Source organism: Aquarana catesbeiana, linkage group LG01 (genome assembly GCF_042186555.1).
Source record: "Aquarana catesbeiana isolate 2022-GZ linkage group LG01, ASM4218655v1, whole genome shotgun sequence".
NCBI lineage: Eukaryota > Metazoa > Chordata > Amphibia > Anura > Ranidae > Aquarana > Aquarana catesbeiana.
The window spans coordinates 58,579,661-58,606,768 of NC_133324.1; the positions used below are offsets into that span (position 1 = coordinate 58,579,661).

Here is a 27,108-nt window from a genome sequence, read left to right on the forward strand (position 1 = left end):
AGATCAATGTGCCAGAGTCATATATATGTAGATACATACACATGCATGTGTGTTTCAGCTTAAGTGTGCACACCCTAATGCATTAGGCACACCTATGATTGTGTGCCTTATACAGTGGTGTGGAGGAGATACATGTATGACGTCAGAGGGATTGTGTTTATTATACATTGGTGAGGAGGAGACACATGTATGACGTCAGAGGGATTGTGTGCCTTATACATTGGTGTGGAGGAGACACATGTATGACGTCAGAGGGATTGTGTGCCTTATACATTGGTGTGGAGGAGAAACATGTATGACGTCAGAGTGATTGTGTGTCTTATACATTGGTGTGGAGGTCTGTAGGAGACACATGTATGACGTCAGCAGTCAGAGAAGAGGGATTGCGATGGATTCCTCTCCTGCGACACCATGACGTCATCCGGCGGACTCCGCATTGGCCGCTGTGCAGGGCTCTCTGCAGCGCTTCATGTTCTGCCTGCATCACGTTGTCACGGTTACCAGGGAGTGACACGTTCTCCCCACCTCGCTCTCCGCCCCGCCCCTTCCCTTAGCCCCCGCCCCCCTACGCCCCGCCGGCCGGCACCACGTGACCCGCGCTCCAATCAGCGGGCGGCCCTCCTCTGCTTTTGGAGTGACGTCAGCGCGCCGCTTCCTTCTTTTTCTCCGAGCCCTCCATCAGTGAGGCGTCTCCCAAGCTCCATTGTGCCAGGAGAATCCGGAGACATCCGCCACCATGGTGAGTGCTGGAGGGACGGCGGCGGGCGCTGTGTGTAGAGGAGGGTCCGGGGGATGAGGAGGATTGCCGGATGTGGAGGATATAGAAGCCGGGGGGAGATCCTCGCCTTCTCTCCGGTGTTTCTCCGGGGAGGAGGAGGGGGGGATGCGGCCATTGTCTATGGAGGGAGCGGTGTCTGCGCTCCAGGTCCCGGAGCGAGCGGGTGGTCTGGGGTGCTCTGCGGGCCGAGGCCTCGTTGTCTTCCCTCAGCCGTGCTGCGTCACTCGTGTCCGCCATGACGGAGCCGGGAGGCGCTGTAGGGGGCGCCCTCACCCGCCTGACGTGGCACGGCCGCCATAGAGGACCCCCCCTCCCCCTCTATTGTCAGTGCTGGGGGGGGAATATTATACTACAATATGAAGAGTATATGGGGGGGATGTATTCCTGTACGGACCCCCCCACCATGTGACGTGACTGGAGCCGGTCTGTGAGCTCCGCGCCGCCATCTTGTCTCCTCACAGCCCGGCTTCCCTCCACCTGTGTGCCACGTGACCCGCCTGGGGACTCCCCCCTCCCCCCCACCCTGCCTGGGGTCTATACAGGGCAATGTCCTCTGTACTGGAGGGGGGGGGGGATGTGTGACTTCAATTTTTATTTATTTTTATGTGTGTTTTGGGGAGGGGGCATATTGAGGGTGGTGGGGGGCAGGAATTGGGGATATGAGGGGGAGGAGGATCATTTTTAAAAGTGGTTGTATGTAAGGGGTGGGAAGCTGGATTGAGGGGGGGGGGCATAGTAATTAGAAAGGGGGAGGGGAAATATAGAAGGGATAGAAAATGTGGATCTGAATTGGGGGGGTAGGTTGAAGCTGGGTTGCGACACTGAGGGGGACTGGACCGGGGGGGGATAAAACAAAAAACCTAACCCCCCTCACCCCAATATGGTCCAGTGTTGCACCCCCCCATATACCCTGATATTCCCTCTCCTTCCTCTGTCACCTAGCTTTTTGGGTTTTTTTCGTTAAACTGTCTCAATCACCCCCCCCCAATATTCCAATCATCCCCTTGTATAAGTGCACATCAGGGAAGGAGAAAAATTACTTTGTTACAAAATGAGAGAGAGAGTGTGTATGTGTGTGTGTGTGTGTATATATATATATATATTTATATTATCTCTATCTCCCCCCCAGCAGTGATTAAATGCCACCAAAAGAAAGCTCTATTTGCATGAAGAACATGTGGGGAAAAAATAGTTTGTGTAGCATGACCGTGCAATTGTCATTCAAAGTGTGAGCGCTGCAAAATGGCCTGGACAGGGGGGGGGGGGGGTAACTGCCCTGTAGGCAAGTGGTTAGTGTGGTGGGGGGGGGATAAAATGCTGTTTGAATTGGGGTTGTGACAGTTAATAGGACTAGGAGATGGAGGAGGATGATTATGATGGGGGGGGGGGGGGGGGGGCAATGAGGGAAAGGAATTGGGGGTGTGACATTGAGGGGGACTGAACCATATTTGGGGGGATATATCAGGAATTGGGGATGTGGGAGATGAGGAGTTAGGGCTAGGAATGAGGGGGGCACGGGATGGATCATTTAAATGAGGGGGGGGGGGCAATGAGGTTTGGGATGGAGGAAGGGGGGGCTATGAGGGATAAGAATTGGGGATGTGACGCCAGGAGGTTGATTGTTATCAAGAATAGATGGTGGAAGGGGGTGCTATGGGGTATAGGAAGTAGGGTTGACACTGGGGGGGGGTTCTGGATCATTGAAGTGGGTTGGAATTGGGGTTGACACTGGGGGGGGGGTGGTGGGGGGGTTCTGGATCATTGAAGTGGGTTGGAATTGGGGTTGACACTGGGGGGGGGGGGGGGTTCTGGATCATTGAAGTGGGTTGGAATTGGGGTTGACACTGGGGGGGGGGGGGGGTTCTGGATCATTGAAGTGGGTTGGAATTGGGGTTGACACGGGGGGGGGGGGGGGGGTTCTGGATCATTGAAGTGGGTTGGAATTGGGGTTGACACTGGGGGGGTTCTGGATCATTGAAGTGGGTTGGAATTGGGGTTGACACTGGGGGGGGGGTTTCTGGATCATTGAAGTGGGTTGGAATTGGGGTTGACACTGGGGGGGGGGGTTCTGGATCATTGAAGTGGGTTGGAATTGGGGTTGACACTGGGGGGGGGGGGTTCTGGATCATTGAAGTGGGTTGGAATTGGGGTTGACACTGGGGGGGGGGGGGGTTCTGGATCATTGAAGTGGGTTGGGATAATGAGGTTGGAATTTGGGTTGACACTGGGGCGGGCAAGATCATTGAATGGGGGGGGGGGTTAATTGGTTTGTGACATGTGGGGAATTTATAAAGGATTAAAAGTGGGAATGTGATGCTAGGGAGACAGAATTTTTTTTTGGGGGGTGGGGGCTGTGTGTATCAGCGATGTGACACTGACAAGCCAGTATCGTGGGGGGGGGGATATGTAAGGCATAGGAAGCAGGGATGTGTTGGGTGGACAGGATAAGAATGGGGTGAAGGTTGCATGTTAATGCTGATTGGAGTTGGAGGGGACGCAGTGTGCGTTGTTTGCCCCCTTGGCACTATAGAATATGGTGACATATGGATCCCATGGTGTACATATCTTGGAGATGCCAGGGCTGCACTTGTGGCCCCTCTTTATTACACAAGGTGACCACCACTAATAGATGAGGTAGCGGGGACGGGATAGACTGCGGTAGTGTTGTTCCTATGTTGTATGACATATGGGGCCCTCAGCTGGGACGTTGCCCCGTATAGACTGCTGCAGTGTTTCTCCACTCTGTGAAAGTGATAGAGGCCTGCTCAGGTATTGACATATGGACCTTCTGTTATGGTATAGACCCCCTAGTGCCCACTTTGTAGCCTCTGCAGATATCACCTTGCCTGGTATATCTGAATGGAGCTCCCTGCTTGTTAAAGCTGCAGTATTGTGCCAGTATAGGGGGACATGGCTGTAGGTTTACAGTCCTTGTATGATGCCCCCACCTCTGTAGCTGTGCTTTCAGACAATGGCCCTGCAGTGATGGATTACTGCAGCCTGTATGACACAGCAGTCTCTGGGGTACACAGCGCTGTAGTCTGTCTGATATTTGAAGAGGGTGAGAAATGCTGCATTTTGCAGTCTGCGATGGCGGTAGCAGTGTGTGTGATGTGATCATACGGCTTCTATACTGCAGTCTTTTACCTTCTAGTATACAGCTATGGGAAGCATTGCTGCAGTGTTTTACCTCCAGAGGTAGAATAAGGGACACTGCCGCAGTGTGAGAAGGGTGACGTTATTGTAGTTGGCTGTGTGATTGATAGAGGGCACCGTGCTGTAGTCTGTCCTCTGTGATAAATACTGTCTGCCCAGTTATAACTGAACTTTATATAATGTGCATGCACCGCTGGCTGCTTCACTGATGACAATGGGTGTCCTGTGTCAGCTCACCCTGGCAATGAGAGAAGGAAGCCAGTGTCTGCCTGACCTAGTTAGTAGGGTGTTGCTGCGTTGTCCCCGGCGTGTCACTGTTTTGTCCTCGGTCACAAAGCTGAACACCTGTGATGTAAGGAGCCGTTCCCTGCCCCGTGGGCCACATGTTCCACAGCAGTGACTCACTGATTAGGTTTGGCCTCCCTGACCTAGAACAAGTGTGACGTCTTGGAATTGCTGCTTGGACCTGAACTTTGTCACACTGGGATTGACTCTAAAACCAGAGTGTAAAATCCTGGCGTAGCTGTGCATGGTAGCCAATCGGCTTCTAACTTCAGCTTGTTCAATTAAGCTTTGACCAAAAAGCCTGGAAGCTGATTGGTTTCTATGCAGAGTTTGCATTCTCCAGCTTTAGGAAATAAGTTTGCCTGGTTTGTTGGAATTTTTCTCAAGTTCTGCAAATGGTCCGCTCTCCGTCTGCAATGAGATTGTGATGAGGGGGAAGAGTTACGTAATCCGGGAAGGACAAATTCCTGTGGAATGAATTGCACAATAAAGCGGTTCTTATCTAACTTTGTACTGATGAGTCTGATCTTGCTGCCACTGTTGTATTAGGGAACTGATGTATATTAGTGCTGTGATCCTGAAGGCACAGAGCATTATTCTAGCTGTATCACCCACCCCCCCCTTGTGTCTGTATACAGCATTAACATGTCTATTTATTGGCAGCAGGACTACACATACTGCTGACGTACCTCCTATTTTATATAGTTCTTTTCAGAACTGTACACCTTTTAGCTATTAGGACAGTCTACTTTTTTGCCTGGGAACACAGACTGGTTTAATCCCTGGTTGGGATTTGTAGCTGGGACCCCAGCGCTGTAATGGTAATCACTTCAGCTATTGAGATGTTACCAGGCGTTTAAAACCTCAACATTTTTTAGTTGACTCAAATCTTACAGTATTTTTGATCTAGTCCTGTGGGCACAAGTATTGTAGGGCATTGACAGTTGGAGGAAATGATTAAAGGAGTAAACTCCCATGTGTGACTTTTACCTATAGGTAAGCCCTGAAATTTTGTATTTTACAACCGTAAATCTATTTTCTGTGATAGACCAACACAAAGGTACACAATTGTCAAGTGGAAACGATAAATGGTTTTCCCAAAATCTTTTACAAATATGTGAAAGTGTGGCGTGCATTTATGTTCATCCCCCTTTACTATGATACCTCCAACTAAAATCTAGTGGAACCAATTGCCTACAGAAGTCCACTTTAGAGCTGCACGATTCTGGCCAAAATGAGAATCACAATATTTTTTTCCCCTTTCTTTTGATGGCTGTGGCTTCAGAAGAGCAGAGAGAATTCTTAGACAGAATCGTGAAACTCTTTTGTTAAGATCGCAGTGGTGAAATCGCAGTAACAATTTACGATTAATTGTGCAGCTCTGGTCCAACTGTGTAATTTAATCTCTATAAATACCGCTGTTCTGTGAAACCCTCAGAGGTTTGTTAAACAGCATCAGTTGTTGAAGGTTAAAGCAGGGTTAGGTTATCAAAAAAAAAAAAAAAAATCCCAAGCTTTGATCATCTCATGGAGCACTGTTCAATCCATCATCTGAAAATGGAAAGAGTATGGAACAACTGTAAACCTAACAAGACATGGCCATCCATGTTAACTGACTGGGCAAGGAGAGCATTAATCGGAGAAGCAGCCAAGAGGCCCATGGTAACTCTGGAGCAGCTGCAGAGATCCACAGGTGGGAGAATCTGTCCACAGGACAACTATTAGTCGTACACTCCACAAATCTGACCTCTATGGAAGAGTGGCAAGAAGAAAGACATTGTTGAAAAAGCCATAAGAAGTCCTGTTTGCGAGAAGTCATGTGGGGGACACAGCAAACATGTTGCAGGTGCTCTGGTCAGATGAGACCAAAATTGAACGTTTTTTTGGCCTAAACCAGGCATGTCCAAAGTCCGGCCCGCGGGCTGATCGTGGCCCTAGGTCCAGTTTTGGACGGCCCACCTGGTTATCTAAATGTGTACATCTTTTGTGGGCCCACCCCATCCCCCCCCCCCCCCCCCCCCCCGATAATATGCCTGAGCTCATCTCTTTACTCCCACACAGCGACAAGAGAATTCTTGTTGGGCAGTGTATTAGTGCTCGAACAAACACACTTAGACCGAATTTTAATGGTTCAAAGAATGTCAAGCAAAATGGTGGCCCCTTGCGCATGTTCACTTCATCAAATCTGGCCCTCTTTAAAAAAAGTTTGGACACCCCTGACCTAAACAAAACGTTGTGGTGGAAAACTAACACTGCACATCATCCTGAACACACCATCCCCACCGTGAAACGTGGTGGTGGCAGCATCATAATGTGGGGATCTTTTCTTCATCAGGGAAGATGGATGGAGCCAAATACAGGGCAATCTTAGAAGAAAACCTGCAAGAGACTTGAGACTGGGGCGGAGGGTCACCTTCCAGCAGGACAACGACCCTAAACATACAGCCAGAGCTACCTTGGAATGGTTTATCGCATATTCATGTGTTAGAATGGTCCAGACCTGAATCAATTGAGAATCTGTGGCAAGACTTAAATTGCTGTTCAGACACTCTCTATCCAATCTGACAGCTTGATCTATTTTGCAAAGAATGGGCAAAAATGTCACCACTCTCTAGATGTGCAAATCTGGTAGAGACATCCCCAAAAAGACTAACGGCTGTAATTGCAGTGAAAGGAGGTTCTACAAAGTATTGACTCAGGGGGGCTCAATACAAATGTACTCCACACTTCACATTTTTAAAGAATTCAGAAAATGTTCCTTCCACTTCACAATTATGTGCCACTTTGTGTTGGTCTATCACATAAAATTTAAATTTGTTTGTAATATGACAATGGAAAATTTTCAAAGGGAATTTAATACTTTTTTTCAAGACTCTGTAAATGACTATCATCCTGGCAGCTAGCTTTCAGTTTGTTAAAACCAAAAGGTTCAAGCCTGAAAACAATCACAAATTGCATGTGAATGCAGCCAAAAGTGGTTAAGGGTGAATATCTTCAATCAGCGGATCCTAAAGTGTTGGCTTTGGATATACAAATGTTTACTCATTACATGTCAGTAGCTCAAATTTCTCCAGCTAGACAGCTACAATAAACTGGACTGTCTTTTCTGGCTGGACCAGCACTGGTTCTCCATCTACATAGACTATCCCCCGTCCAAGACTGCTTATGTGCAACTTTAGATTTGCTCCTAAGTTGGTGTAGCTTGGTAGTGGTTTGTGTGCTGAGCTTAACTTCCTTTCCTGTTTCCGGTTTGCCGACTGTTCAGATGACGGGAAATGAAGAGGGTTGGTTAAGGGTGCAGCCAGTCACTAAACAGTAAAATGATCTATTGCACCATCGAGGTTGTTGAGGTATAAGGCCTTACTAATCGGATGCAGTTTGCTGGGTTTTGAACTGTCAAACTGCTTCGTACAAAGTGGCATTCTACCCATTTTTTCAACTTGGTCTTAAAATAAAGTCAACCCCTCCAACCCTTGTTTTTGGATAACTAATTATATATTTTCTTGCTTCTTTTGAAGTACAGTGTACTTCAGTCCTAGCTCGGCCACGGTGCAGTGTCATTTCCTCTTCTGTGGCGAGCCCTCCTCCCCTGCTGCCTTCTGGGACCTGTCTCCCAGAAGATGACAGGGCCATTCAGAATGTGCAGCGCGACTTGCGGAGTAGAAAACCGGCTGAGCCTGAAGGCTCCCCTGCTGATTTCCCTTTGTTACAATGACAGCACCTGCACCCTAACATAGTGGGCTCCCAGGACAGGTAAGTGTCCTCAACCACTTCAGCCCCAGAAGCTTTGGCTGCTCAATGACATGCCTTTTTTTGCAATTCAGCACTGCGGTGCTTTAACTGACAAGTCGTGCGACGCTGTAGGCAAACAATTGACATGATTCCCCCCCCCCCCCCCAACATTTTGGTGGAAGCTTTTTGGAACCATTGACAATTATACAGCGATCAGTGCTATAAACATGCACTGATTACTGTGTAAATGTCACTGGCAGGGAAGGGGTTAACACTAGGGGGGTAAACTGTTCCCTAGTATGTGTTTTAACTGTGGGAGGAGGGGACTCACTATAGGATGTGACAGATTGTGGTTCCTAGCTATAAGGAACTCGCGATCTGTCTCCTCACAGAGCAAATTTGTGTTTCCACCCATGTCCCTATTCTGCCTCTCGTGGCCAGCGGTCATTGCGGGCCCCCCCCCCCGCAATGCAGCGGGCAGACCGTTTAGATCCACCTGAACAGACGCTCCATGCAGGTCTGTAGAGCGACGGATGTCAGCAGTGACCATTTCCCCGTTGACCTCCGATCCGCTAAAATCAGATGTATACTGATAAGTTCGCTATCGGATTAGATCTGATGAAAACTGACTTGCTGTCCGTTTTTCGTCTGATCTCTCTATAGGAATCGGCTGCACTCGACAGGCCGCTCAGTGAGTAGAGGCGGACCTGTCTCCAGGCTCGGTGGACATCAACAGAGGTGGCGGACTCTGCCGAAACGGATCCGCCTCGTGTGGAAGGGGCCTAAGTCAGCAGCTACAGTGTTTGTAGCTGCTGCCTCTGAAAAAAGGTTTCTTCTTTTTTTTTCAGGGTGCAATGCTGCTTTAAGCACCTCCACCGGGTTGATGTCGGACTTTTAATGAAGATATCTGGAGGATTCCTGCAGCTAGACATCGTCCCCGGGGAGGGGGGGGAACAAAACTCAATTGCCTAGAAATGGCTGTAAACGACCCTGTGATCATAAGATGACCAAAGAGTTCAGGGGCAGCTGGGGAAACACCCAACTGCTCTTAAATGTTTTGCAGCGGGAGCTGGTTGTCGGCAGTGCAAGCGTATGCCGAAATCACATATAGGTACATGATTTTGCCCAGAGAGGCTGCCCCTCTGCTGTAAATGTACGTGGGGCGGTCCCTAAGCGGTTAAGTACCAAGCTTGGCACCATTCAACAAGTGTGCAATTTTTTTTTTTTTAAAGCCTAACAGATATCCGTTTACTCCGGTGTATCTTTCACTTTCCCAAAAAAATGGGATAAATGGTTTTTTGGGGGGGGTGGGTTTTTTTGTTTGTTTCAAAATCATCTTTAAAAAAAAATTGTTGTGCGAATACCACATGACATAAATTGCAGGAATGAGGAATGTGGCACCCTGTTTTCTAAAGCCTCCATTTGGGACTTCTCCAATGGAGTGGTATTGGGATGTGCAGGCTGCAGAAGTAAATATCTACACTTCTGTTATTTGCAGGTGGAAGGTTTTTAAAGTGGTTGTATACCCGCTGACTTTTTTTTTTTTTCTTTTCCTACAGGTAAGCCTTATTATAGGCTTACCTGTAGGTAAAAGTTAACAAATAGACTATACAACCACTTTAAAGGCACTTTCAGTTAACCTTTAATACATTTTTGGTCCTCAGTGTCCTATAGGTCACTTACAGACCACTTTGACATACAGGTAAGCCTAGATGAAGGCTTACCTGTAGGTCCAAGAAATATCTCCTAAACCTAAATGGTTTAGGAGATATTTGCAAAAAGACACACCGCTGTCTACGGCGGCGCACTGAGCATGCCACTGCTAACGGCGATATGTCATTAGTGGCGGCTCCTGTGCGTGGGAGTGACGTCATCGCGGCTCCAGCCAATCACAGCGCCGGAGCCACGGTACCTGGAAAGATGCAAGCTCCATAGTAGAGGGGACAGCAGTGACATTGCAGGCTCCTTTGTCAGGTGACACATAATGGGCTACTATGCGATGCATAGTAGCCCATTATGCTTTACCTTTGCAGGGAAACAAACCCATCAGGGTTTACTTCCTTTTTAAGCAGGAAGGTTTAGATGAGAAAGATCAAGTGGCATTGTAGGGCTGCATATCATATCTGCGTGACTTTCAGGCGAATTTTATTTGAGCGTTTGTAGAAACCTTTTTTACATCTTCAGGTGTTTTCTATTGGCAAAAAAAACAGTAGGGGGGAGCTGATTTTTGGGCACATAACTCTTGTAAAACACTCGTCGCACTTTTCCAGATGTTCTCATTGAAGTCTGAGGCCTGATCTGCCTAAAAAGCTTGTGTACTTTTTTTTTTTTTTTTTTTTGAGCAACTGGCGCTTTGCTTCAGGCGACAGAATGCTCAGATACAAACGGCCCATTGAAATGAATGGGATTTGGCTTGTTGAGTGTTTTAGAGCTTCAAGCAGAAAATCCCTCAGGTGTGAATGGGGCTTAAAACGAGCGACACTACAGATGTTGGTAAATCTGTAGGAGATTGTACAAAAGCTTATGTAGTGATGCAGCATAAATCATAAGTAGATTGTAAGGTGTGGCCAACTGAATGCAACATGTTTCTAAATGATTACTGTCCAAGCATCTTTCATGCAATGCGGTGATGGTAACCTTGATTCTAATACCAATCCACCACAAGGGTTCGTGTGAAGAGGGCTTTCTGCTGTATGAATGTTCAGCAATAATTTGTACATTTTAAATTTTTTTTTTTTTTTTTCCCCCCCTTCACAGGTGAACTTCACCGTAGACCAGATCCGAGCGATCATGGACAAAAAGTCCAACATCAGAAACATGTCCGTGATTGCTCACGTTGACCATGGCAAATCCACCTTGACGGATTCCTTGGTGTGTAAAGCCGGGATCATCGCCTCCTCCAGAGCTGGTGAAACGCGCTTTACAGACACTCGTAAAGATGAGCAAGAACGTTGTATCACCATCAAATCCACGTGAGTACAGCCGGCCATCCTCAGAATGGGCACTATGGCTTCTGCAGATGTCACGTCACTCTCTATCGGCTGATTACTTGTTTATATGCTGCCCTACTCCAAGATACTCCCACGCTCAATCACTCTGTTGTGTTCAGAGTACCTTTTATTTATTAAACTGGGTTATGTGCCCGTAAATATAAAAGGTAATCTACAGGAAACTTTTTGAAGTGATTAAGAAGATGGGGTCAGTCAACTATCAATGCTGGTCTGCAGTGGCAGCCCCTATTTATGACCATGGCGCTTACTATAAAGTGCTTGTTTACACCATGTGGTGACAGCTTGTGGTTTTTGATAGTCCTCCAAAGCAGTAGAATTTACTAATGGATGTTCATTTTTATCTTGGCTGCAGTTCTGCTGTAAATGCCAGCTATAATTTAGTTGCAATGGCTTCCTGGATTTGTCCTGACTTGTCTTGCTGCTGCATAGCTCCTTTTAGTACTTTGTACTACAGCTTTGCAGATGCAAAGAAATTATTATATAGCACATGACACTGCAGCCTAGATAGCAGTCCCTTCCTGCTGAGTCAGGTCATGCCTTCTCTCTCTCCACCACACTGCTGATATTGAATATCCCCTATGCCTTTTAAAGGGCACTCTATTCTATCACTGTATAAGATAAATGGCAAGTGTGCCTATAGCAGTTGGTAAGAAATTTTTTTTTTTTTTTTTTTTGTTTTAATTTCTTATCTGTGCCATTAATGATGGTTTGAGGCTTGCTTGTGGTCAAGCAACCCTTTTCTATAGTGTTTAAAACATGTCCACCTGTGTAAAATGTGTGCTATTTAGGCAACCATCATACCGACACTTCCCCCCAACAGATGTATTTTATTTTCACAGGGCAATTTCCTTGTTTTATGAGCTCCAGGAAACTGATTTGGCTTTCATCAAGCAGTGCAAGGATGGTTCAGGTTTCCTTATTAACCTCATTGACTCTCCCGGACACGTAGACTTCTCCTCTGAGGTCACTGCTGCCCTCCGTGTCACAGACGGTGCTCTTGTAGTTGTTGACTGTGTATCAGGTATGAATATAAGGAGCTGCTTTATGTTGGGGGGGGGGTTCTCAAATTCCCTTTTGAAAAGAGTGGGGAATGGTTAGTATCCAGTTTGTTTTTATAGTTCCCTTTCACTTTTCACTTCCTGTCCTGAAGGCCCATCTTTCCACACTGGGGGGGGGGGGGGGGGAGACTACTCTAAAACCACTTTATCTTTTATTTCTGAAGGTAGGAATTGATCCAAAAATAAAAATAAGATGCTTGTTTTTGAGCCCCCTGTTGACTTGGTCCTCAAAGACCACAAATGGTTTAAATTTTTAGTAACTATCAATCTCCATTACTTTATATAAAAAAAGCAGTTCAGTAAGAGGAGAACTTACATTATTTCTGCACAAATACCGTTTATTGGCCAGGTTGATTAGTGTGGTGTCACGTTCTTATGGAAGTACTTGAATTTCATATGTCTACAAAAACGACTAGCTCTGTGGTGCTGCCACATTTGACAGCCGCCTGAATAGATACCTAATCTAGATACCTAACCATGTGTGTCCTTGTTTTTTGAAGGTGTGTGCGTACAGACAGAGACTGTCTTGCGGCAGGCCATTGCAGAGAGGATAAAGCCAGTTCTCATGATGAACAAAATGGACCGTGCTCTGCTGGAACTTCAACTGGAGCCTGAAGAATTGTACCTGACCTTCCAGAGAATAGTGGAAAATGTCAACGTCATCATCTCTACCTACGGAGAGGGAGAAACAGGACCTATGGGGAACATCATGGTAAGAGGGTGTGATCAATGTGGGGACTATCTATGTGCAGCAAACAGAACTGACAGATGGGAACTGGAGATAATAGTGATGAATGGAGCTCATATGCTATTCTGCAGAGTTGTAGATGACAATGTGTGGTCTGCTGTTAATGTGTGTTGTAGCTAAGGGTGGCCCTTTGACCAAACATAATGGTGGTTAAAAACGTTTTTAAAATTAAGAATTTTTTTTTTTTTTTTTGTAGTGCACTGTCTTCAATTGCCACTTAAACTGTGCTTTTTACAATTGTTTGGAAACTTTTATAGGACTGCTTAAGGACTTTCAGTGGATTGTATCCATTGGGGTTTGCATTCCTGGAAAAGTCTATGGGGATGCTAAACATTAAGTAGCTCAACAGCAGGTCAGGTGCCCATGTCAATGAATCTTCTCAGAAGCATCTCTGATATCCGACAAACCCAAATCCCCTTGACACTGGCCCTATATTGTCCTTTCACTGCAACTTTTAGGTGGGTTCACTAGGCCTCTCATTAAAATGGTGTTTTTATCTTGACTTTTTTTTTTTTTTTTTTTCTTTAAGGGAACTGGTTTAGTTCGGAGCATAGAGCTGCTATTTGTTGGCTTGTTGCAAGTTTATCTTTGATCTTCCTGACTATTGAGTCCCTAACTAGATGGGTCAAGTTGAGTCTGTAGTCCTGACTACTCTTTTAGTGACCTAAAAGGTATAGGGGTAAGGATGTTGTCTTTACATGTGCATGCTTCAGGGCAGGTTAGTGGTGGCAGCTTACCATATTGAGGTCTGATATCTTGAAGATAGATCACATGGCTGAAATTATCCTTGTTTTAAATTGAGCCATTGTCTTGTACCTGGATCAAGTATGCAAATTGGGATGTCTGACTTGTATATGCATGTTCCAGGACAGAAGTTCATACATTATTGCACTCCTTTGGTCTGTGTACTAGCCAGAATGTCGTGTTGCTTATATTCCTTGTGCTCCATAGATTGACCCAGTAATCGGCACAGTCGGCTTCGGTTCTGGTCTCCACGGATGGGCTTTCACCCTGAAACAGTTTGCGGAGATGTATGTCACCAAATTTGCTGCCAAAGGAGAGAAGGCACAGCTTCCAGCAGCAGAACGTGCAAAGAAAGTAGAAGACATGATGAAGAAGCTTTGGGGAGACAAGTATGTAGGCCTACTTATTTATATCCCCCCCCCCCTCTCTCCTATGGTGTCACTATATAGATTGTCACTCTTAAACACCCTTAGCTAAAATGTTATGCTCTGTTAACTAAATCTATTACATGAAGCCTGTTGCTGCAAATCAATCACAAGGTTCTTTTAAAAAAGAAGGGGTTGTTTATCCACTGTAGCTTATGTGCAGTGCTTAACCACTTAAGGACTAGCCTCGTTTTGGATTTTAGGTGTTTACATGTTTAAAACAGATTTTTCTGCTAGAAAATTACTTGGAACCCCCAAACATTATATATGGTTTTTCTTTTAACACCCTAGAGAATAAAATGGCGGTCATTGCAATTTTTTTTTTTTTTTTTTTTTTTTTTTTTTTTTGCACCGTATTTGCGCAGCTGTCTTAAAAGCGCACTTTTTTGGAAAAAATTCACTTTTTTGACTAAAAAAATAAGACAACAGTAAAGTTAGCCCAATTTTTTTTTTTATATTGTGAAATATGTTACGCCAAGTAAATTGATACCCAACATGTCACGCTTGAATTGCGCTCGCTCGTGGAATGGCGTCAAACTTTTACCCTCAAATCTCCATAGGCGACGTTTAAAAAATTCTACAGGTTGCATATTTTGCGGTACAGAGGAGGTCTAGGGCTAGAATTATTGCTCTTGCTCTACCGGTCGCTGCGACACCTCACGTGTGTTTTGAACACCGTTTTCATATGCGGGCGCTACTCGCGTATGCGTTCACTTCTGCGCGCGAGCTCGACGGGGGGGGGTTAAAAAAATTTTTTTTTTTTTTTTTCACTGTAAACATCCCTTGTAATAGAAAAAAAGCATGGCAGGACCTCTTAAATATGAGATCTGGGGTCAAAAAGACCTCAGATCTCATATTTACACTAAAATGCAATAAGTAATTTAGAAAAATGACATTTGAAAAAATTTGCCTTTTTAAGAGGTGTGGATGGAAGTGACGTTTTGACGTCGCTTCCGCCCACCAGTGTCATGGAGACGAGTGAGCGCCATCTTGGCCTCACTCTTCTCCAGACACACCACACAGAAGGATGCGGAGGGCACCGGATCGCGGCCGGAGGGGGGGGGCTCTCCCGCCACCGATTAAAAGTGATCTCGCAGCGAATCCGCCGCAGGGACCACTTTTATCAGAAAGCCGGCCGCCGCACGATAACTGGGTTACCGGGGATATGGCAGCTAGCTGCTGCCATAACGATATCCCTGTTCAAAGTTTGGACGTATATAGTCATGCAGCGGTCTTGAAGTTAAGGAGCAAAAGTAAATGTGTTTGCAGCATTTGCTCACCAGTTCTAAACACTTTCTGATCCTAAAATTGTATTTTTCCTTTGCCCAAGGGATATGCCAGTATGGGGATGCAATCTGGATTTGACTGGGCATTGTTTGGGAAGCAATATTTCAGTCCTTTTTGGATGAGCTTTATCAGTTCAGTCAGTTTTAATGATGAATACTGAGGTGGGTTACAGAAGTCTTAAGCCCCGTACACATGGGCCAAATGTCGAGACCATGGCCGGTTAAAAGTCGACGTTCGGCCCTAGACTGAACCTGTTTTTTTGTAAAGGGTCCAAAAAATTTTTTTTTTTTTTTTTTATTCTGACTGCAATGGGAAGGTTATGAGAAATTACATGTAACTTTTCGTAGTGGGTAAGAAAATAGCCAGTTAATCCTGAGATGACATGTCACATTTCAGCCCTTGCCATGCGTTTTTTATTTACCTATTTTGTGACACTTTTTTTTTTTTTTTTGTTTTCCTGATTTGCATACAACCTTCTTATATCAGGATGGTGCAGGCAGAAACCGTGGTAAACCCTATGTTGAGTTTTTTTTTTTTTTACTTACGGTCATCAAACGCTTGCTTTGCTTTTAGGTACTTTGATCCAGCTACTGGTAAATTCAGCAAATCTGCAACCTCTCCTGATGGAAAGAAGTTACCACGTACCTTCAGCCAACTTATTCTGGATCCTATTTTCAAGGTAAGGGATATTAAATCCAGTTCGGGTGCAGTTTCACTGAAATGAATGTCTGCAGAGATACTGAAATTTTTTTTTTTTTTCCTCCCAGGTATTTGATGCCATCATGAACTTCAAAAAAGAAGAAACTGCCAAACTGATTGAGAAGCTGGATATTAAGCTGGATGCAGAGGACAAAGATAAGGAAGGAAAGCAACTTCTGAAGGTATGGGCCAGCTGACTAAAGTAGTTGATTTGGCCAGCACATGTTCACCATGTCTTGTCCACAAATGGAGTGGTCGTTCAACTGTCTAGAACTTCAACGTGCTCAGTGTGTGTCACCATTCCTTTGCCTAGTCTTATAACTGGATATGTGCAAGTACTAGTCTGAGGTTTGGTGACGTCTCTTCTTCTTTTTTTTTTTTTTTTTTTTTTCCCCCTTCCCCCTCATTTAATACTTGGGTTACAGCATCGGACTGTCCCCCGACGCGACTGATTGGGAACCCGAGCGGTCAAACATCGCCCATGGCTCAGTTCTCATTTTCCCAGGCATAGAGCTGCAGACTGTCAATCACAGATCTCTGCTCTTCTCCCCCCTTGCTCATTGGAGTGCTGAGCTGTGGAGAGTGGCTGACATTGGTGACGTCGGCAGAAAGCAGGACTTTAGTCCACTCTCCACTGAAAACTGGTCACAGGAGTGCAAAACTAACTGCATTCCTGTGATAGACTTACAGCCAAATGAGCTTTGGCTGGACTTCTCCTCCTTTTTTTAATGGCTTCTGTTTAGAAGTGTCTGTCTGAGGAACATGGAAAGAGCTGTAACTGCTGGGGTTATGGTTACTAAGTTGGAATCTTCCGATGTCCAGGGAACACGCAGCCCTGCTTCACGGGGTCTGAAAAATGGCTGGATTACAGCTGATCAATGAGTAAGGGGGCAAATATCTGGCTTGCTAAACTCCTGTTGCGATTTCTGATTGTGTGGCAAGACTTACTGGCCACAACACTATTTCAGGACCACAGTCAGAACATGTTTTATTTGAGGGACACAGACTTCGGCGGGGGGGGGGGGGTGTATAAGTCTTTCCTCTGGGGTTGGCTGATGCTAGGCAAAATTTGCTTCTTTGTGGGCTAGTCTGTGAATGATGCCCGGTCTGCAAGACCATCAGGAATCTGTGAATTTGCATTACTCTGCAGGCCTATTTGTAGTTGAGTACCAATTTTACTTATGTGGTTTCCCAAGAGCATGCAGTGTCAGACCTGCAGATTCCAGAGCATTTGGTGTAATCTAAAGGCCTAAAATGTTCCCACTCCTGTTCAATATAAATCTGAGTCTACAAATGACAGCTGCTTGCTGGTGTGAGAATAGGAACTGGAAGACAAATTTCAGTAAGTTGCTCATCTACAATAAGCAGTTTACCTCACCTAAAGTGATTGTAAAGTAGTCTCTCGGGTGTGTATCTCTTTAGCAAAGCCCATGAGTGGGGAGAGGACAGGGACAACGCATGAGATAAAAAGGTAGTATAAGGTGAAGGAGCGCTACTGTAGTGTTTCCAACCTCCCCTCCCAATAGGATGCATTAAGGTGAAAAACATGAGGGTTTACATGTAGGACATTAAGGCAAAAAATGTTAAGTCACTTTCTAAAGCCTACATGTTTCCCTGCAACACTGCTGTCTTGACAAGCCCTGTGTCACCTTTGCTGCATGTAGTCTTGATTAACCACTTAAGCCCCAGACCATTTGGCTGGCAAAAGACCAGAACCCTTTTTCCGATTCAGCCACTGACTTTTAATAAATGGCCACTTGCCTGTCCTGGAGTCCAGCGATGTCAGCAGCCGATCAATCTCTCGGCAGCTACCGCCACCATTCTGAGGGAATCAGGAAGTGAAGCGTTGCGGCTTCACTTCCCGGTTCCCTACTGCGCATGCATGAGTCGCACTGCGTGTTCTAAGTGGTCCCAGCTATCTCCTGGGACCTGTTTCCCAGGAGACAGCAGGAAGGGGCATGACTCCTGCGGTAGTCTATTCCAGGAAGTGGGTGCAGATACCTGTAGTAGACAGGTATCTGCACCCTCCCCCCTGAAAGGTGCCAATTGTGGCACCGGAGGGGGCGAGGAATCAGATGAGCGCAAGTTCCAATTTTGGGTGGAACTCTGCTTTTAACTGACAATTGTGCGGTCATGCGACGTGGCTCCCAAACAAAATTGACAACTGCAATTGCGATTAAAAATGCATTGAAAATTGCAGTGTAAATGTGACTGGCAGTGACGGGGTTAAGTGTGTCCTAGGGAGTGATTCTAACAGGGGGCGGGCTACGTGTGACATGACACTGATCACTGCTCTTGATTACAGGGAGCTGTGTCCAGTTTACATCAGCATTTCTCAGTTCTTCCCCCTCAGTGAGACTATTGCAGGTATCCCTGTGGACAGAGTCCACGGGACCCGTGATCACACTCGTGGCAGGCGCGTGCCTGCAAACTGCTTTTTAAAGGGAAACGTACAGGTACGTTAGTATGCCTGTACATGCCCTTCTGCTGATGTATACCGGCGTGAGCCAGTTGGCAAGCAGTTAATACATTTTGTAACTTCAAATCGGAACTAAACCCATTCCTTTAACCATTTCAAAAATGTTACATTCCTAGACTGTAACTCCCATTTTGCTTGTGCTCTCAACCAAAATTGGTCCAAGCTATGAAGTGGTTGGTGTCATAACTGATCACATGTGCAGCATCATGGCAGTTGGAAGATCAGAAGAGGGAAAGACGGTAGCGTTCTTGGCTGAAAAATTTATAGGAGTGTTTCGTTTGGGTGGGTTTTTATTTAATTTTTTTTTTTTTTTTTTTTTTTTTTTGGCTGCCTTTGTTATGTAGTCTGTCTCAGTTCATCCTTTAGCAAGGTGCAGTTTGTAAACTTTGTTGTATTATTGTAGGCTGTAATGAGACGCTGGTTGCCAGCTGGTGATGCCTTGCTTCAGATGATCACAATCCATCTACCATCACCTGTTACTGCACAGAAATACCGCTGTGAGCTCCTGTACGAGGGACCACCCGATGATGAGGCTGCCATGGGTAAGACCATTCCTGACATGTTTGCAGTCTTGCTTTATTTGCCTGGAAAGGTTCCGTGTGTTTTTTTAGTAGCCCTTAGAATTTAGTGCTTTCTCATTTTCCTCATAGGTGTGAAAAACTGCGATCCTAAGGGACCCCTGATGATGTATATATCCAAGATGGTGCCTACAACTGATAAGGGACGTTTCTATGCCTTTGGCCGTGTCTTCTCTGGGGTTGTATCTACAGGCCAGAAAGTGCGTATTATGGGTCCCAACTACACACCAGGCAAGAAAGAGGATCTCTACTTGAAACCTATTCAGAGGTAATTCTTATTGGCTGTATTAGCAATTAGGGTATCGAAGAATCATGAGCACATCTGAAAGGGTTAGGAACAGCTAATGGTGTTTAAAGCTGAGTTGCAGCCTGTGGGTTTTCTCTTTTGACTAATACCATAGCTGACATTTAATACAAGGACCCTTACATGTCCAGGGAGCCTACGATGTCGGCACATGAAGCTGACCCATCCATCGGTTGCTGGTGCAGGCATCGGCATCCTTGCTAAACAGGAAGAAGTGAAGCCTTGCAGCTTGACATTGTTTCTTACTGTGCATGTCCATCAGGAACTGATGAGTTCACTGTTTTAGTCCTGAATATTACCCCATTACTAACTTTTACATGCCTTTTTCTACTGTTCATGTGTGGCTCTTCAGGTCTTTGGGTACAGCTTGCACAGTATTGACGTTACCAGACCTCATACCCAAACTGCCAAAAATAGCATTTGGCGGCAGCAGTGCTTTAGATCTCCCATTGCAGATGGGAAGCTACAGAAGTGCTTAGTCAATCACATGTCAGGAAGTGATAAATATCTTTCAGAAGATAAGGGAGATTGCCTGGGTACTGCTTAATCAGTCTTCCAGGTTTTGCTATAAAATATCATGTGTTTAATGACGTTCAAGTACAATAGCGGCTCCAATCTAGAAGGCCCTATAAGAAATATTTTAATGAAGTCAAGAATTTATATTCCCAATTGGCTTAAAATGTTAAATTTGTCTAATAGGAATCCAGAATGTCAGGAGTTTTTTTTTTTTTTTTTTTTTTTTTTTTTTTTATTTATCAGTTTGACAGTTGTGTAATTTTGTACACTCTTAATCCACAGGACCATCCTGATGATGGGTCGTTATGTTGAGCCCATTGAGGACGTCCCTTGTGGTAACATAGTCGGTCTTGTCGGTGTTGACCAGTTCTTAATTAAGACTGGAACCATCAGCACCTTTGAACATGCCCACAACATGCGTGTCATGAAGTTCAGTGTCAGCCCTGTCGTCCGTGTGGCTGTAGAGGCGAAAAACCCAGCTGACCTCCCAAAACTAGTTGAAGGTCTGAAACGTCTGGCCAAGTCTGATCCTATGGTGCAGGTAAGACCTTGGTTTCTCATTCTTACACTTCAGTACAACCAACCAGCATCTTCGGTGACCATAGTGCACTCTTCAGTCAAAGCTGTTTTTCAAACTATTAAGTTGGTTGGCCATATTTAACCACTTCAGCCTTGGAGGGATTTGCCCTCTTAATGACCAGGCTTTTGTTGGGGGGGGGGGGGGTTTTCTAGGATGCATATCCAAAAAAAAATAAACAAATGTATTCATCTGTTAAGGTATATATGTGGGTTTTTTGTGTATATTGGTTTGCACAAAAGTTATAGCGTCTACAAAATATGGGATAGATTTATGGCTATTTACTAGTAATGGTGGCGAGCAGCTATTTTTAGCGGGGGGGGGGATTTTGGACCATTGAAATTTATAAATAACCCCCTTCCCTACCAATGACATTTACACAGTAATCTGTGGCTATCAAGGGGTTAAATGTTCTAACTGGGGGGGGGGGGGGGTGTTCTCACTGGGAACAGTAAATCTGACATTTCACCTGTCAAACAAGGAATTGCCTTTTTTTTTTTTTACAAAGGCAGTCCCCCGTTCTGCCTCTGTAATGGGCAATCGCGGGTTGCTGGCGGATATCGAGTACACGCGGTACGAGCCTGTCTGCATGAGCCGACTTGCACCTATGGCAATTTTTGTGCAGGAGAGCCAACCTGCTGCAGTATGATGGCAGCTGGTCAGTAAGCAGTTAAAGTGAACCTAAAATATCCTTTAAAAAAAAAAAAAAAAAACTTTGTGACCCTATGATCAATTTCTTCAGTTTTACTATGGGTGGGGTGTTTTTTTTTTTTTTTTTTTTTTTTTTTTTTTTCCCCCTCCTTTTTTGTAATGTTTTTCCTTGACTTTCCATACCACCTTTCTTTGTATAGTTCCTGTGAAGAAAACTATTTTACTTGCCCTTAACCGCTTGGCATCCGCGCTATAGCCGAATGACGGCTACAGCGCGGACCTACATTCCCGGGAGGACCTCATATGACGTGCTCCCTGCAGGGCGCGCGCCGGGCGCGTTGTGATCACCGAGTCACTGAGACTCGGCTGATCACCGATCTGTGTAAGGGGCCGGTCCCGGCCCCTTACCATGTGATCAGCTGTCAGCCAATGACAGCTGATCACATGATGTAAACAAAAGATCGGTAATCGGGTTTTTTTACTCACGCTGACAGCGCGAGTAGAAAAAAAAGCCGATCACCGGATCGGATGTGAGGGACATCGGTCCCCAAGTGGAAGAGGCACATCTGCCTCATCAGTGCCTAATAAAAGTGCCACCTAACAGTGCCACAAGTACCACCTATCAATGCCCACCTGTAGTGCCAATCAGTGCCACCTGCCAGTGCTGCCCATCACTGCCGCCCATCAGTGCCGCCTCATCAGCGTACATCAATGAAGGAGAAAAATTACCCGTTTAAAATTTTTTAAACAAAATATAAAAAAAAACTTTTTTTAAAAAAAAATCACTTTTTTACATTTTTTTAATAAAAAGTAAAAACCGCAGAGGTGATCAAATACCACCAAAAGAAAGCTCTATTTGTGGTGAAAAAATGATAAAAATTTCATTTGGGTATAGTGTTGTATGACCACGCAATTGTCATTCAAAGTGCGTCAGTGCCGAAAGCTGAAAATTGGTCTGGATAGGAGGGGGGTTTAAGTGCCCAGTAAGCAAGTGGTTAAGCAACTGTAACTTCATTTCTTTTGGATGTTACACACTCTAATTTTGAGCTGTTGTCTGTGGCCTGCCTTTGTGTGCAGATTATGCTGAGAGGAAGCACACCTCTTTTCATCCAGACTGCTGGTTGTCAAATTTATTTTTATTTAGTTTTTCTTTTGTGAATAACTAAGGTAACAGTCAACTTCTTTTTTTTTTTTTTTTTTTTTTTTTTTTTTTTATAGTGTATAATTGAAGAGTCTGGAGAACACATCATTGCTGGAGCTGGTGAGCTTCATCTGGAAATCTGCCTTAAAGATCTGGAAGAGGACCATGCCTGTATTCCCATCAAGGTATGAGACCAGTGTGTGTTCTGTTTAATACTTGATTAGATCGGAATCTAGGAACAATGGGGGTAGAGGGACGTTGGTTGTCAAGTGCCAAAGCCAGCTTTGCTACACAGCTTTCCTCATAACATGAGCAGTGTTAATGTTTTTAAAGGGCCAGCCCCATAGAACATTTTTCTTCAAAAATGTGCATTAACATTCATTGAATTGCTTGGGGTGGTGGTGTCTCTAAGCAAACACCCAAAACTTTTTGAGAATAAGCCTTCAGCAGGGCTTGACAGTCTATGGTCCCCTTCAAACTTTTTGGTCATTTCATGGACATGTAGAGGCGTTTATCCATTGTGACCTTGCTTGTTTCCATTTATAAAAGACAAGCTGCACCCCCCCCAGCCTTATATACTAACACGCTTTTAATGAAGACATGCCAGTCTGTACATGGACAGAGCTGCCCACACATGGTAAAAAAAAAGCTTTGGACATTAGTTTACATTAAACATATCACCTGAATGCTGATATCCATAACTGTTCACTCTAGGCATCTAAAAATTTGTTTTAAATTGACCTTTCATCTGCCATGTATGAAATGAGGAGCAGGGAACTGCTTAATGACACATGGCCTGTATGGGACTTTTTTTTTTTTTTTTTTTTGCAGGTCATGTACAAACTTATTTTTTGTTTCTTCCATTGTTTCTAGAAATCTGACCCTGTCGTATCATACCGTGAGACTGTAAGTGAAGAGTCCTACTTGCTCTGCTTGTCCAAGTCCCCCAACAAGCACAACCGTCTGTACATGAAAGCCCGGCCATTCCCTGATGGCCTTGCTGAAGATATTGACAAAGGAGATGTCAGTTCCCGACAGGATTTGAAGCTGCGTGCCCGTTACCTGGCAGAGAAGTACGAATGGGATGTGACAGAGGCCAGGAAGATCTGGTGCTTTGGCCCTGATGGAACAGACCCAATGTCCTTGTTGATGTTACCAAAGGTGTCCAGTACCTCAATGAGATCAAGGACAGTGTTGTTGCTGGCTTCCAGTGGGCCACCAAAGAGGCAAGTATTTGTAGCTTTGTTTAGGAGCCAAGTCTCTAACTTTAGTTACTTGGCACCCTAGAAAATGTTTAGCCTACAGGGAAAGCTAGTTTCCTTCTATTCTCTGTAGTACTAAAATGCATTTATTTTTTGACTGTAGGAGTATAGTATTGGGAAATTATGCCAGCTATTAGATCCTGTAGTCAAGAATGACTCTTGATATCCTTGCTAAATGGGTATTTGGGAGACATCCATGGCATGACCAGCTGAATTTGCATAAACTTGACAGACCTCTTAGGCTCGGTTCACATGAATGGGATGCTTTTTGAACTGCATCTGCTTTGCATTACCAGGCCGGCTTTCTATGAAACGGATTCACATCTGTGGGGGGGGGTGTATGGGTTTTTTTTTTTTTACCAAGCCTTATATGATCTTTAGTTTGTTTACCCCCACCCTTTGTTTTCTGGATTTACATTTTATTAATGTCTGTACAGGGAGTTCTGTGTGAAGAGAACATGCGAGGTGTCAGGTTTGACGTTCATGATGTCACCCTGCATGCTGATGCTATTCATCGTGGAGGTGGACAGATCATCCCCACTGCAAGAAGAGTCCTCTATGCTGCCGCCATCACTGCCCAGCCCAGGCTAATGGAGCCCATCTACTTGGTGGAGATTCAGGTAAGGATGCTAACATCCCAGGAGATTACCTGAATAGTTTTGTGTTTGCAGATGTGAGACTCCAACTTCCTGCAGGAAGGCGTTGTAGTTGGTGTGGAGGACCTTTACAGCCAGATGTTACAGAAAGTTGAGGAATTCTAAATGCACTTATTTAAAGATGCTAGTATATTTTTCTCTTATTGATGGAATACTTTAGTGATTTTCTTTTGTTTGCAGGTTTTAAAGCTTCCTCAACCTTCCCATGTCTTTTGGTCATGTTAATTGTATACTAAGTTGAGGGAGGTTTGTTTTGGAGCTTTTTCTGAAAGTGCACCAAAGATGCAGACTTTTGGTGCACTTCAGAAAACGTGCCAGAAACATGGACATGGTAGAAAGTCTGGGGAAACTGGGGGAATCTGCAGAAATGCCAAACTCAAGCTTGGCACTGAAAGCGGCCTTGATGGAATTTAGTACCTCCCTTTAGAAAATCTATCAGAATAATTTTTAGAAAACGAGATCCCCACCCCAACTCAACTTCTGCTTTAAAGCATATTGCAAAATTACAGCTACACTTGAAACTTAACGTGGATGTAAATCCACTCTCATCCTTTCTAAACTACTGCCATAGTGGTTATTTTATTTTTATTTCTGGTACTTTATATAGCGCCGTCAATTTACGCAGCGCTTTACATATACATTGTACATTCACATCAGTCCCTACCCTCAAGGAGCTTACAATCTAAGGTTCCTAATTCACATTCATACATACTAGGGCCAATTTAGACAGGATCCAATTAACCGACCAGCATATCTTTGGAGTGTGGGAGGAAACCGTAGTACCCTGAGGAAACCCACGCAGGCACAGGGAGAACATGCAAACTCCAGGCAGGTAGTGTTGTGGTTGGGATTTGAACCAGTGACCCTTCTTGCTGCTAGGCGAAAGTGCTATCCACTACACCACTGCCACCCATCTATAAGGATGATGCCTGAAAAACTGCAGATTCTGTGGGTGGGTCTGTCTGGAGCTTGGTGGGTGGAGTTGAGATGTTAAACACCCCGCCCACCTCTACACTCCCCTTGTCAATGCATTTTCTCCTGTGTGTTTCTTACACTGAACTTCTGCTATGGTCACTAACATCCAGTCCAAACCCAGAAAAGTCACCACATGACTTCAGCATACCCAGTCATGCTGAGCTGTAAGTACACAGAATGTCTCAGGCTCCAGCATGAGATATGTAAATCACCTGTCACTTACAGCAAGGGGGAGAAATGGACTCCTATTTCTGTCAGGTTTTTATGCTAAAAAAAAAAAAAAAAAATTGCTCAAAGCTGGATTAACTTTGTGGCAAGACTGAGCACAGATGACATGAAATCCTACACTGTACAAGGTGCAAGCCTTAATTAAAAAAAATTAAAAATTGGGTTTATATCCACTTTAATTCTAGATGCAGTGCTACCATATCTTGGCTATCAGAGCTCTGCTGGGGCATAGTCTTGAATTTTATGTTTAGGTATACAAAGGGGCATAATGCGGTGTGTTCACTTTGGCCTCTTGCACACTGCAGCTTGAAAAAGCTCGGGTGGGTTTTTTTTCTTTCTGAGCCAAAATACAACCCATTAATTGTAATGTGCCCATGCACACAGGCGATTAAACAAGAGCCATGCATTCTTCAGTAAGGAATTTGAAAAAATCTGCATTTTTGGTCAGTAATTTTTATGCCTCATGTGTGCAAACGTTCATTTACGTTGTGCAGAACAAACGGCAAGTTTTCAAATGTATGAACTTGTATGTGTGCAAATGCATACAAAGTCTGAAAGTAGATGCTCAGACAAGAGTATCATGTACAAGAGGCCTTACAAAGGAAGAGAATCTATTGAGTAGCCTTTGATGCAGCCAGAGCTGGGGTGGTGGATTTAGCACTTTGGGAATGTAAACTTGTTATCCTTTAGATACTTCACTGGGCAGATACATGATTGCAAAATCCTCATATTAAGAATATATACTTCTGTCCAAAATTAAATCCTCTTGTGTATTAAGAATACATACTTTCTTCTGTCCAGTGCCCAGAGCAAGTTGTAGGTGGCATCTATGGTGTGCTGAACAGGAAGCGTGGACACGTTTTTGAGGAATCCCAAGTGGCCGGAACCCCTATGTTTGTTGTAAAGGCCTATCTTCCCGTCAACGAATCATTCGGTATGTTCTATACTTTTACATATGACTTGTGTATGCAAGCATCTTGACCTTCATGTTTTATAACGTTAAACAAAATGACCCGTATACATTTGGTAGTTGCCTCCAATTTCAAATCTGAATTGACATATTGGCACAAACATTTGATTAACTTCAGCTCTTACCATGTGCATTGTCCAGCTGTAAGATTGGACAATGCAATTTTGTCTGGTTCCCCCATCCAAAATATTAGTGATGACTGTATACCTTGGTTTTTTTTAATTGACTTTTATTTCTCTCTGGCAGGCTTCACTGCTGATCTCAGGTCTAACACAGGTGGTCAGGCCTTCCCTCAGTGTGTGTTTGACCACTGGCAGATCCTTCCTGGTGATCCCTTCGAGGCCAACACTCGCCCAGCACAAGTGGTAGCTGAAACCCGGAAACGTAAAGGCTTGAAGGAAGGAGTCCCAGCCCTGGACAACTACTTAGATAAATTGTAACGGGGTCGCCCGCCATTCTCATTAAACCAAGCTCACTACACCGGCAGTGTCTGTCCCTGCTGATCCAACACCATGCACATTGTTTGCCCAGGAAAACAAGACGAAAAGATAAAATAAAAACTCGAAGTAAAGAGGTGTTTGAGCGTGGTGTGTGTGTGTTTTTTTTTTTTTTTTTTTTTTTTTTTTTTTTTACTACGCATATGCTATGCTGAGTTTCACAAAGGTAAACCTGCTAGCCATTGGATATCAAGGTAAACCAGTCTCGTTTCACTTTCCTGAGAAACGGCTTCAGTAGTTAAGGGCAGCAGCCAGCACTGGCTCAGGACTTCCAAAGTAGACTTGGTCATAAGTTTGCTTCTCATTTGGTGATGGCAGCATTCCTAAAGTAGAAATTCAGCTTCCATCTGT

The 27,108-nt window shown here is 44.7% G+C and overlaps 1 protein-coding gene across 1 annotated transcript; it reads left to right on the forward strand.

The window, feature by feature from the left end:
• Positions 1-584: 584 nt before the first annotated feature.
• EEF2 (eukaryotic translation elongation factor 2) lies at positions 585-26,837 on the forward strand. Its single transcript, XM_073618914.1, is given in 16 exon segments — positions 585-739; positions 10,709-10,923; positions 11,802-11,983; positions 12,521-12,732; positions 13,720-13,901; positions 15,798-15,903; positions 15,992-16,105; positions 18,806-18,944; positions 19,053-19,248; positions 20,083-20,341; positions 22,247-22,354; positions 23,043-23,298; positions 23,301-23,399; positions 23,873-24,051; positions 26,092-26,224; positions 26,507-26,837. Coding segments are annotated over 16 exon segments (2,577 nt in total). The 5' UTR covers positions 585-736; the 3' UTR covers positions 26,701-26,837.
• Positions 26,838-27,108: the final 271 nt, after the last annotated feature.